This window comes from Mustela lutreola, chromosome 7 (assembly GCF_030435805.1).
Source record: "Mustela lutreola isolate mMusLut2 chromosome 7, mMusLut2.pri, whole genome shotgun sequence".
NCBI lineage: Eukaryota > Metazoa > Chordata > Mammalia > Carnivora > Mustelidae > Mustela > Mustela lutreola.
This window is the reverse complement of record NC_081296.1, coordinates 69,546,699-69,559,471: the sequence shown is the minus strand read 5'-3', so window position 1 is coordinate 69,559,471 and position 12,773 is coordinate 69,546,699. Positions and strand designations below refer to the sequence as shown.

Sequence of the window (12,773 nt, the reverse complement as noted above, 5' to 3'; positions counted from 1 at the left end):
AAAGGCCCATAGCGTAAGGGCTTTTGTATACCATAGAGGAGTTTAGATTTTTATCTTTGGTGTGATGGAGAACCTTCAAAGAATTTCGGAGAAAAGAGTGATGTGCTCAGATTTGTATATGGGAAAGGTCAGTTTAGTAGCTATTTAACCATGGATTCGAATGGGTTGAAGCATAGTTGAGACAATAGGTAATGAGTGCCAGATTAGGACAGTGGTGGTCAGGGTTGAGAGAAGAGACAAGATGCAAGAAATAGATAGAGGGTAAAGTTTTGATAGACTTTGGTGAATTCCTGATTGTGGGGATAAAGGGAGAGGGAGAAATATAGCATGGTCCCTGGGCTTTTTGCCTGTGCAGCTAGATAGATGGTACCACACACTGTGTCAAAGAATGTAAATAGAACACTGGTTTGAGAGAGAAGATCATTCAGTAAATATTTCCCGAGGGTCTCTCTTGTGGTATGCACTGTGCTGGATTTGGGGTATACACATACCCAGGAAAGAAGATAGTGTTACCATCTCTGTCTTAACAGGGCCTCTGTAGTTTGGAAGAAGAGACACGATCTTAACAGGCCAGCTTAGTGCCTGTGTCTACGTCATTAGAAGAGCAGTGGCTTTGACTGCAGGACAGTTGCAAAGGCAGGAGTAGCTTGCTACTGTTCCAGGGCTTACTATCCAACAGAGTCTGGAATCCCAGCCTTTTAGGCTGACCATGCCTCTACTCATTTGTCATATCCAAGTGAAGAGATTGTCTTCAGTTCTGGGCTGTTGTAGTCAGATGACCAGACTGGAATCTGGCTGGAGCAGACAGTTTGGTGAAAAGAGACAGTGATTTGAGAAAGTCATATTTATCTCTGACACTTTTTACAGGTGGTGCAATTTCTGGTAAAGACCCTGAGGACACATGGCTGAGGTAGTGGAAAATGTTGATGGCGGTAATCAGATCAGGAACTTGGTTATTTCTAGAAGGGTTATCTGATGAATGTAAGCCACAGAGGATAGTGACAGATGTAGGGAAAGACTGGGAAGGGAGGCTGTGAACCAGGAATTACAGTGTTCATTCATGAGAGTGAGTGGGTGGGAGGATTTGGTGAGTAATGGGGAGAGGAAAGTTGAACAGAATGGCAAATAGTAGTTTAGTAAGAGCAAGAAAGAGGTGGGGAGATAGAAATGGTCTATTAATGGCAGTGGGGAGCAAGGTTGCCTCTTACCTCCATACTCCTGAATTGAGGTTAGTTGAGAAAAACCATCCTCTGCATAGAGCCATAGGGGATGTGAGATGCACTGGGCATATCCAGGATTCATTCATTGAAGGCAAGGAAATGGAAGGAGGAGGACATTGTGTTTTGGATGGGTTAAATGTCAAGTGTCCTTAGTACATCCAGAGAGAAGACTTTATTGGATATTTGTATCTGTGAGTTTGGAGCAGTCATCATTGTGTGTTGGCAGACGGGCAGGGATGAGTCTGGTAAGACTGACCAGGGAAAGCACAGTAGAGTGAGAAAGGAATGAGAAAAGTCCTGTGAAATACTATTTCTAAAGGATCAGACCAAGAAAGAGGAACCCCAAAAACAAGCACATAAAGAAGTAGCCAAAGAGGTGGACTGAAAGTAAAAGTGACTTTGTAGATTCCAAGGGAGAGATTTTCAAGAAGGGAGTGGTCAAAGATAATCATTTAATTATCTTACAGCATTATTTAAATATGTGTGCTTTGCATACTGTATGCCCAGAGAGGCTATAAATAAAGACTGGGGGAGGAGAGTCTGTCTACATGTCTCCCTGTCTTCTCTGATGATTTGGATAATCATGAACAGTCTAGAGCAGGAAGGCAAATCTGTAGCACCTGGGCTGTAATTCTCAGTCCTATGCCCAGAGAGGATGTTGCTGATTGGTCCCATAACGTTTTAGAAAAATCCTGGGAATTAGCCTCTAAAGGCTGCTTAAAACTGAGCTCCATTTACCACTCCGTCAAAGTAAGCATGTGAGATAAAGTCAGTTTGACATTCCTGTCTTCTATGATACTGCAACCTTAAACGTTTTATTACCTTTTTGGTTTTCATTTTTCTAAACAGTAGCACCATTTTTAGCCCATTTTTGCCTCGTTTTCTGTTTCCTTTATCGTTTATGGAAAAGTAATATAACTAATTTCAAAAAGCATGTAATTTTATCCACTGCTGATCAAATATCCAGAAGGGCCCCTAACCACTTGTTTTCCTCCTCTAACTTTCCTTTCTTCTTACCTTTCTTCTCCCAGACAAAGATTGCCTGTAGTCTGGATTAGAGTCCTTACTGTTTTCTTAGTAGCCAAAAGTTGTGAACTTGTTGAGTAAAAAGATAATATAACTTACTAGCTTATAATAGAGGTCTCTCTCTTTGCACTCCAGTACCACCTTTATTTCTTTTTTATTGAGCTATAATATAATCCCTGTAGAAAGCTCAAGTCTCAAATGTTCAGTTCAGTGGCTTTTGACAATTAATTGTATGTAACCACTACTCAGAACGAGATACAGAACATCACCATGATTCCAGAAAGTCTCCTGATTCCTGCCTTTCTGAATTGAAATTTCTATCCATCTCAGGTTTTTCAACTTCCACATTAGCATGATGTCATTGTGGCGGCTTTTAGCTTTTGTATCCATTTCTTTCTTGCAGGAGACTGAAGAGCCAATTGTAGAGTGTCAGGAATGTGAAACTGAAGTTTCCCCTTCACAGACTGGGGGCTCCTCAGGTGACCTGGGGGATATCAGCTCCTTTTCCTCCAAGGCGTCCAGCTTACACCGCACGTCAAGTGGGACAAGTCTGTCAGCCATGCACAGCAGTGGCAGCTCAGGGAGAGGAGCCGGACCACTCAAAGGGAAAACCAGCGGGACAGAACCCGCAGATTTTGCCTTGCCCAGCTCCCGAGGAGGCCCAGGAAAACTGAGGTGCAGACAGGGTCTCCAGAGAGAGAGCTACAGCAGGGGCAGGGTTGCTGACATTTTAATACCACAGGAAAAGGGGAGTCATGGGAACACCCCCCCCAATTCTCCAACTAGGATAATTCAAATCCTCTTGCTCCCCTTGTTCCTCTCCTGTTTGGTTTTGCATGGGAGGTAGGGTAGAGCTCTGTGGGAGCTAGACTTCTAAGAAAATGTAGGAAACAGGTGAGGGGACTTTGGAAGTGCTGGCATATGCTGCTGCCATCCCCATTTTATGTAGCCTACAAGTGTTTTGGTTGGGAATACAAAAAGTTTAGGGTAGTGACCCCAACTTGACACATTCCTAGCTTCTTGTTATCCTCTGCAGGTGTCTAGAGCCTGAAGTAGAAAAGGAGGCAGGGCGGAAATGGGTGTGCTGTTTTTGAGGGCAGCAGTAGGAGGCTTTGTCAGGAGGGAATAAACTTGTGCAGAGGAGGATGTCCTTTCCTTATTATCCAACACTCCCACTCCCTGGCTGATAGTTTTGGTGGTGGGTGTTCAGACTGGCTTCCTGCTGCCCTGGAGGGCTAGCACATGTTGGTTTGGCATGTAGTTTAAGGGCCGTGGGGAGAGTTTGTGAAGAAAGGACCCAGTCGCAGGTGCTGTCAGACTAACCTGTCTTCATTCTCTAGTCCTAGAAAAGGGGTCAGTCAGACAGGGGCGCCAGTGTGTGAGGAGGATGGTGATGCAGGCCTTGGCATCAGACAGGGAGGGAAGGCTCCAGTCACGCCTCGTGGGCGCGGGCGAAGGGGCCGCCCGCCTTCTCGGACCACTGGAACCAGGTACCCGGGTAGTGTGAGATAATGCTTAGTCTATGACTTGTTCAGCAAAAAAGGGAGTAGAGCGAAGAGAGGGGAGTAGAGAGTATGTGGGGTGTCAGGAGGGACATGAGGGGTCCGCACTGACTGGGGAGTGGGCAGGGATCAGAGAGGCTACCGAGAAACCAGGCTTATGCCTGTGCCGGGTCCTCTAAGAACGGGCTGACAAAGGAGTGGGAAACCTGGTAGATAAGTACTTTTTAAAATTCTTACTGCTGCCTCCTATCTCTTATCTCTCTTTAGAGAAGCAGCTGTTCCTGGCCCCTTGGGCATAGAGGACATTTCACCCAGCATGTCACCGGAGGATAAATCCTTCACTCGTATTGTGCCCCGAGTGCCAGACTCCACCAGGCGGGCAGATGTGGGTGCTGGTGCTTTGCGTCGAAGTGACTCTCCAGAGATTCCTTTCCAAGCTGCTGCTGGTCCTTCTGATGGTTTGGATGCCTCTTCCCCAGGGAATAGCTTTGTAGGGCTCCGTGTTGTAGCCAAGTGGTCGTCAAATGGCTATTTTTACTCTGGGAAAATCACTCGTGATGTCGGAGCTGGGAAGTATAAATTGCTCTTTGATGATGGATACGAGTGTGACGTTTTGGGCAAAGACATTCTGCTGTGTGACCCCATCCCACTGGATACAGAAGTGACCGCCCTCTCCGAGGATGAGTATTTCAGTGCAGGTAATAAAGGGGTGGAGTCTGTAAGAGATTCGCTTTGCCGGGGCCAGTCTTCTCTCCAGTCAGTTACTACCAGGAGCCCTCGCTCCAGCCTGATTGCTCTGCGGGGGTCTCTAAAGCTGGCAGTTCCATTACTACTATATTGGTTACTTCCACACTGCCTTTTTTGTTTTCCTTTGTTGCTTATTTTTAAATGAACTTACTTTGGCATAATATTATATTTATGGGAAATAATACAGAGTACTGTGCCAAGTACAGAATACTGGGATAATGTAGGGAGTTGCTGTCCACCCCTCAGCCAGCTTCCCAGCTTTCCCTGTTGTTAACATCTTCCATTAGCATGGGACATTTGTCACAACTAAGAAACCAACCTAACTCCTTACTAACTAAATTCCAGACCTTGTTTGGATTTCATGAGCTTTTACGTGTTCATTTTCTGTTCTAGGGATCCAGTCCGTTAGCCCTCATGTGTCCTTTGATCTCCTTTGATCTGTGACAGTTTCTGAATCTTTTCTTCTTTTTCTTGACGTTGACAGTTTTAGGTGGTTAAATATTTTGTAGGATATCACTCAGTTTGGGTCTTCTCATGTTTTATTTGATTAGATCAGAGTGTTAAGGGTTTTGAAAAGAATGCTGGGAAGGTGAAGTGCACTTCTTTTGACATCACATAGGGCAGAGAGGCCATGACATCCATAGGACGTCACTGGTCTCGTTAGTCCTCATCCCTTGGTTTAAGTGTTTGCAAGTTTTGTCCACTGTAAAGTTAGTGTTTTTTCCTTTTCACCACTGAGACTTACATACAGTACCTGCCTTGCTGGGAATCTAGAAGGTGAGTGGCAGATCTATTGAGATATTTTTACTTAGGAAGAAGTTGTTTGTACTGTGTTTTTGTGCATGCATACCTACCGACCATGGTAGGTACCTTTTTTTTTTTTCTTATAGTAGCCAGTTCCCTATAATCATGATGGTGACAGATTTGTATTTGTTACGACTGTTTCGTGTGCCAGTTCTTTGAATATATTGCCTCTTCTGTGAGCTAATTTGAACATAAATGTTTGTGTTGAGTTTTATCATTTAAAAATACCGTTTCTGGAGATTGTTTGGAACATGGATTAGGATATAATGGACAACAGTGCCTCTGTTAAAGTATCTTCACACCTTCCTGTGATGTAGACTCCTGAGTAGTTGTTTCCCCTTTATTTCGTTGTTAAACTTAACCTTTTAGCACTGAATAACAGCTCTATGTGGCTTTAATTAGTAGCATGGGGATTTAGGTCTTTTATGGTCTGTAGCTTATGTAGTTTGTATCAAATATATTCATTCTTCTTTTTCAGATGTAAAGTTTATCTTGGAGGTCCTCTTAAGACAGACAGTCTTTATGCAGGGTGAATTACAGCATCGGGGTTGGAGGGAGTCTATGTCTCATTTATTGAGGTTGTCTACTAATGTCAGTGTTAGCCACCTTTAGTTTTAGTAACTCTTCATCAGTATGAAGTTTATTTTTGCTTTGGGCTTCTTTGTCCTTTTCAAGGGGGTCTTTGTGACTTAGTTTCCTGATAGAGGTTTAAACAAGGGGAAAGAGAGTGATTGTGTGGCATAGATAGAGAACCAAGTCTTGCTTTTCATGTCTGTTATTTCTTTTCTTGGTGGCATATGCTCTGGGTTTCTTTTAGCCCTTCATTCAAGCATAGGCTAATGGGGGAAAACAAATGGACCCTTTTAAAAGGTGTTCATGATAATGCATTGTTTTTACCTCATGTATGTGTTTTGTGTGTGTGTGTGTGTATACACACACATATATTGCACACGTGTGTGTAAATTATTTGATAGGTAGAGGGTATTTTTCATAGGTTTCAGAATGGGTTTTACCCAAGACCACACTGCTTGGTGGTGGCAGAATTAGACCTAGGCCTAGGTCTCCGGAATTCTAGCCCTGATCCCTTTTATATTCCACATTGTGTTCCTTCTAAATGAGAGGCCTTATTTTTAGGTTCTGAATCAGAGCAAGAAATATTAGGGAAAATTAGGCAGGAGAGGCAGAATTTATTTATTTTTTCCTTTCTTTGCTGTGTATCTCTGTTTTGATTTAGCCACACAGACACATGTTCTCTTAGCGTGATGTCATCTTTCACCTACAGCTTAACTCAAGAATTACCACTCAGCCTCCAAAGAAGCCAAGAAGGAAAGGTTTAGTAAGTTATAATGGGATTGTTAAGAAACCACATGTCTCGCTTCAAAAAATACTTGAACTACTAACAACTCACAAAGGCTGGCTTTAGGAAGTTATTTTATAACTGAAGAGTTCTTTCTGTTAAGAACCTTTCCATGTCCCAACCCCAGGGTAGTAGCTACATACCTTTCTAAGTGGTGGTGGTGCCACTGGAATTTCTTTAAGTACTGGCTTCAGCCCCCTGTTGTACCTTTTAATGCCCTGCCTCAAGCCTGCCGTGCAGAGCCATGGTGAGTGGGTGCCAAGCAACCTAAAACAACAGCAGGCCGCTCTTCTGTTGTTCCCACTCAGGGGTGGTGAAAGGGCACAGGAAGGAATCTGGAGAATTGTACTACAGCATTGAAAAAGAAGGCCAAAGGAAGTGGTACAAGCGAATGGCCGTCATCCTGTCCTTGGAGCAAGGAAACAGACTGAGGGAGCAGTATGGCCTTGGCCCATACGAGGCAGTAACCCCCCTTACCAAGGCAGCAGATATCAGCTTGGGTAAGACCTTTGCTTCCTGAAAAACTGCCCCCAGGCCCTGCTTTGTTTGTGTTAGGAGGAGTGAATTCTAGAGTAGTAAGCATGCCTTCCTAAATCTTACTACTCCTGTGGTGTATGAGATGCTGATGAGCTGCTGTTTTCTGGAGCCATTGCCTATCTCTGTGTCTTTCCCGGGACCAGAAAGTAAGTCCTCAGATTCTTCTGACCTCCCCAGTTTTCTGCAGGGGGCCAGGCATACTTCAGTCATGACTGAGACTGAAACAGAAAAGGTGGTGGTTTGAAGGGAGGTTTTGTGCTGCCTGGGGAGGTGGAGGAAAGGGTGTGGTGATCTCTAACTCAGGCCCTACCCAGCTTCTTGGAGTCCAGGGCCTCATGGTCTCATGGAGTTGACCAGCCTTTGGCTTACCCTATCCTAGACAATTTGGTGGAAGGGAAGCGGAAACGGCGCAGCAACATCAGTTCCCCGGCCACCCCCGCTGCCTCCAGCAGCAGCAGCACAACCCCTACCCGCAAGACCACAGAAAGCCCTCGTGCCTCCTCCGGAGTTCCCTCAGGCAAAAGAAAACTGATCACCTCTGAAGAGGAACGGTCCCCTGCCAAGCGAGGCCGGAAGTCTGCCACTGTGAAACCTGGTGAGTGCTTCCTTTTGCCTCATTCTCCCTCAGACCATTATGGAATACAGGGCTAGCTGCCGGAGAGATGGAGCCTGAGAAGTGGCGGTGGCTCCTCTCTCCTGGCTACAAAGATGGGGTCCCATACAAGCCCCAGGTAGTACTCCGCTTACTGCATCCACCTTTATGCATCTCCCAGTAGAGTCCAGTAGAGGTAGATAGGACATGAAATCTTGGTTGGACACATTCATTGACATCCGTGTAGGTTCTAAGAGGGGAAAAGAAGTACTGAATTTTAAGCAGATTCAAGATAGGTGAAACTGGTCTTACATATCTTCTTTACCTGGCACCATCTTCTACCTCAGGAAGCTCTGCTTCCCCCTCCCTTGCACCCAGGGTCCTCTGGCTCTCCCAGACTTCCTCTTGAAAGCTAGTACCTCACTTTGCATCTCCCATCCTCATACTGTTCCCAAACAACTGCTTTCCAGTCCCTCATGCTTCATATTAACAGGAATTAATCTATCTTTATCTGTCTTTGTTTCATAGTCTCTACTATGATCCTTTCACATCCATTGGGGTTCTAGAGACACAGGGGTAAAGTCCTCCTGTCTTCCCTGAGGGAGCCCTCTCAGTCCAGCAAACTTAAGGACTTCGTTGATTGTTACATGTCCATTGTCCTGGCACCAGAACTGCTTTTGTTTCCTGTGTATTTGGGTTGTGTCATCTCCATATATATCTCACACTCGTGTTGTGTTCAGGTTATGTGAGGCATGGAACGAACTACTTTACACATAATACCTCAGATAATCCCTATGAGGTATAGATGTTAGAATTCATGTTCCAGTAGAAGAATCTGTGGCACAGGAGAGTGGGCTGACTTTCCCAAGGTGACCGAGTCATCCAGAAGTCACACTCAGGCAGTCGATTTTGAAGTCAAAAGCTTGTACATACTGCATCAGACTGTGCTTCTCCTGCTGGTTTTGTTTTAGGGAGGCATGACCTGTCTGTCATCTTAGCCTCCTAATGAGGCTATGATTCTGCTTCTCCAAATCAGGTATTTGTTTTCTTTCTGTGGACTTATTGGGGCACTCCTAGCATGGGTGTTCTGGGAGTCCTGGGCTGGCTGGTTCACTTATCCACCACCAGGGGTTGGAAACTGGGACAATTGAAGCAGGCTGGTTTGATGGTGCTCCATCAGCGTGTAAGAACACTTTATTACCAAGTATTCTGTGCACCGTTCTGGTGAGGGTCAGGTATAGGATGGTCTATCTGCCAGGGACATTTCTTGGTAATAAAAAAGGTGGGCTTTTTGTTGTCTGTTTTTAAGGACTGTTTCAAAATAACACTTACCTTGGGGGATTCCAAGCACTGGGCAAAGAAAGTGGACTGAAGATTTCCAAATAATTTTTCATTCCTACCTAAGCTTCATTTGTATTAGAACCACCACCTTCTTCAAATGATCTCAGAAGTATTTGGTTTGGCTGTATAAAAACAATACTAGTTGATTTTAATCTATGAAAATAATGTATACATCATCATGACTGTAAAATTTAAATATACCACATTTCTCTGTACTGTAAATTGGGTCCTACGTTATTGACCATATAGCTTAAAAAAGTTGTTCAGGACCTTCCCAGCCCATCCTGTCGTGCCCAGGCAGTGGTCTGTAGCCTTCTAGTAACTGTACTCTGTCCTTTCCAGGTGCGGTGGGGGCAGGAGAGTTTGTGAGCCCCTGTGAGAGTGGAGACAATATGGGTGAACCCTCTGCCCTGGAAGAGCAGAGAGGACCCTTGCCCCTCAACAAGACCTTGTTTTTGGGCTATGCTTTTCTTCTCACCATGGCGACAACCAGTGACAAGTTGGCCAGCCGCTCCAAACTGCCAGACGGTCCTACAGGAAGCAGTGAGGAAGAGGAGGGTAAGTCCCAGGAAGCCCTGGGGACTCTGACACTTGGGCACTTTCTTCCTTTCTATTCACTTTATGAGCCTACCAAGGTGGCAGTCCAGGTGGCATCTCAGATCTTGGTCAGGAAAAGTTAATGAGCCCTGCCTTTTGATTTATAGACTGTTTCCACAGAATTCCTCTTGGTGGCTCCTCAAAACAACCGAGATGGGAGATCGATCTTACCGTCTGCTTTACAGATGAGGAAACCAGCTTGGAGAGGTTAAATAATTGCTTTTTGTCTGCAGTAATGGTAGAGTTGGGACTAGAACCCCTGTTCATTTTATCCTACTATAGTCATCTGGCTCCGTCAAGTTTCTGAATGCCTTGCCGCTTTGCCATCTGTGTGCTGGGGCAACTGCTAGAGAAGACCCACGTGCGGGCCGAAGTTCAGTCTCTTGAGGTCTGAATGTAAGACTAAGAATGTAGGGTACCCAGAGCCCCTGGGTGATTACAGAGAAGCAGCTTCTAAGCCTTTGCAGCTCTTGTGCCTCTCTTCAACCTTAAACCTCATCTGTATATTACATTTCTGCATTGTCTGTTACATAGGGTTTGAGTGAAGGCTACAGTGGGGAGAGTTAAAAAAATAGTTTCAGCTGTCTGAAAAGTGTGATCTAGGAGAGAAAATGGACAGATAAAAATGTAAAAATGAGTCACTGTAAGTGACTCAGCAGCATCCAGATGGGATGATGTTCTGCAGGTTAGAGTTGAATCTTGCAAGAGGGGATCACATTAGGGAACATGGTTATCGTAAAAGAGCAGCACTGCAGATCCTGTGATGGTTGGCACGTCAGGTGCGTGGATGACTCTCTGCTAACTAACTGAAACTATATCTCCCCCACCGTAGCCATGTGGAGATCTTTACAGGGACGCAGATCTTTACAGGTGGTCAGGGAGTTGCAGTTAGGGTTTATGCTGTTTGGAAGGTGCATAAACGGAGTCATCAGCAGTGTGTTTCTAGCATATGGGAGCAGGTGGCATGTGTGAGGTTTCAGGGTTGTGCACCCAGCCTTTTTTGTCAAATTGAGGTAAGTATAGGTCCTCCCTATAGGCAAGGAGATAAGGTGTCTGTTTTCCTAGCGAAGAGTGTAGTTTTACATTGATCATAATGAGTCCCTTGGGGATTGTGTGAGATATGTTGTGAGATCAAAACAGTGTGTGTGGTCTTGTTTTCTTTTGCTTTTGCAGTATTGCTAGACTCTGGACCTTCCTTATTCTCCAGCACACTCCTAGCCGTTCCCTAGACCCAGGACTTGGCAGTTCTATAGATATTTTATTTGTGGGTTGGTACAGCATGGTCAGCAAAGCCAGCTTTGGTAAGAGATGCAGACTGTCCAGTTCCTTAAATGTCTGTGACCATGTGTAAGATTAATAAACTCAGCTAAGAAGAATTCCCTCCATTGCTGATACATGAAATGTTTTTAATCCCAACCTTCTAAACCAAACGTGAGGGGAGGTAGGCCTTGTCTAAATAAGAAGGGAATTGGACTTTTTTTAAGAGAGATTCCCAGGTATCTTCTTCTTCTTCTTCTTTTTTTTTTTTTTTTAAAGATTTTATTTATTTGACAGAGTGCAAAAGCAGGGGAAGCAGCAGGCAGAGAGAGGCAGGGCTAAGCATGGAGCCTGATGCAGGGCTTAATCCCAGCACCCTGGGATCATGACCCGAGCCCAACGCAGACGCTTAACTGAGCCACCCACATGCCCCGATTTCCAGGTTTCTTGTGGAAAATGTGGTTATAGTGAACACATCTGTTTTATGTTGCTCCTTTATTGTTGGATTATTGCCCCAAAGTACCAAAGTCCTTGATACTTTTAGTATGTTGAAGGTCCCTCAATCTCAAGAAGCCTAAAGACATTTGTACTAAAACAGTCTTCTAACAGAATATTAGTTTTAAAGAAACCATGTGGTATGACTTGTAGATAAATGGGAATCTCTTAGATGCTACTTTAGATAAGGAGCTCATAAAATATTTGAATTCATTTAATGAGACCTATTTATTCATGAATTAAGTATATGGCACTTGTTTGGTATTATTGGGAGGCATACCATCAGCGACCCATCAGCCATGAGGATTTGACTCTAGAGTTGGGTTCATTTAGTACCTTCATCCTTTAGATGATGGAATTAAAAATCTGTTCATTTTAGCCTCTGGTGGGGCAGGGCCACTCATAAGTCGCAAATAAAGAAAATTAAATCCAAAATGAGAAAAAGTAGAGGAGTAGACTACTGCTACCTTGGTGGGATAATGTTTGATTACACAGATGCAAGGAAACATAATTGGCGATTAAAACCGAAGAGGTCAGGACTAGAAACAGACCTGGATTAAGCAGACGTAACATAGAAGTCTTGGGAAAAAGAAAGGATCACGCGAGGCCTTGGCAGTGACTCGGCAGTAGAGCGTTGGTACTAAAAATTGTGACGAGGTGTATTGAGATAGATCAACAGGATGCAGTGACAAGCCTGAGAAATAGTCCTGCTATATTCTGAGTTGTTTACAACCATTTAGAGTTTCCAGTTTGAGCTCTCATTTTAAGAGGAACATGGAGACTGCTTAGTCAAGAAAAGAGCAATGAAGGTGAAAGGGCCAGCCAGTCAGACCTTCCCGGAGGTGTAGAGTCCTGACTGTGGGGCACCAGCACTCTGGGTGGCTCCAGCAGGCAGGGAGGGCAGCACAGGGCTGGCCTCAAGGGGTCTGCTCTGCCGGCATTTGCCACTGGGCACGAGGGGGATGGGAAATGGTCCTGGCTCTGAACTCTTAATGAATTTGGTTGGGTTTTTTATTTGTGATAAGTTCATTAGAACTTAATTTCTCAGAACTCTTAACTAAAATCTCTAATGTCTTGCTTTTTTCTTTTCTTTTTTTAATGTGTTATTTATATATGAGAGGAGCAGATATTTGGTCAAAAGAGGCAATTTCTAATTGCCTAGGGTCATTACAGCTTCAGCCTCATCTCTCATAACTTCTACTTCACCCTCAAGACTGTAATGCAGTCATTGATGTTCAGTGTCCTGAGGTACTTCAAGATCATCAAAGGTAGATAGTTTTCAATAAAAAGGTTGAAAT

General features: G+C 44.4%; 1 protein-coding gene across 8 annotated transcripts in view; it reads left to right on the top strand.

The window, feature by feature from the left end:
- Positions 1–12,773, top strand: part of TP53BP1 (tumor protein p53 binding protein 1) — a 77,663-nt gene that overhangs the window by 62,112 nt on the left and 2,778 nt on the right. For 5 of the 8 annotated variants that reach the window (XM_059181327.1, XM_059181329.1, XM_059181326.1 and 2 more), the window contains 6 exons: positions 2,650–2,921; positions 3,587–3,736; positions 4,016–4,446; positions 6,965–7,156; positions 7,573–7,788; positions 9,469–9,684. In XM_059181327.1, the coding sequence (XP_059037310.1) occupies positions 2,650–2,921; positions 3,587–3,736; positions 4,016–4,446; positions 6,965–7,156; positions 7,573–7,788; positions 9,469–9,684 (1,477 nt within the window). Of the gene's footprint in view, positions 1–2,649; positions 2,922–3,586; positions 3,737–4,015; positions 4,447–6,964; positions 7,157–7,572; positions 7,789–8,756; positions 8,822–9,468; positions 9,685–12,601; positions 12,744–12,773 lie in introns of those variants that run through there. The other 3 variants (XR_009355537.1, XM_059181330.1, XM_059181328.1) reach the window with 3 other exon arrangements.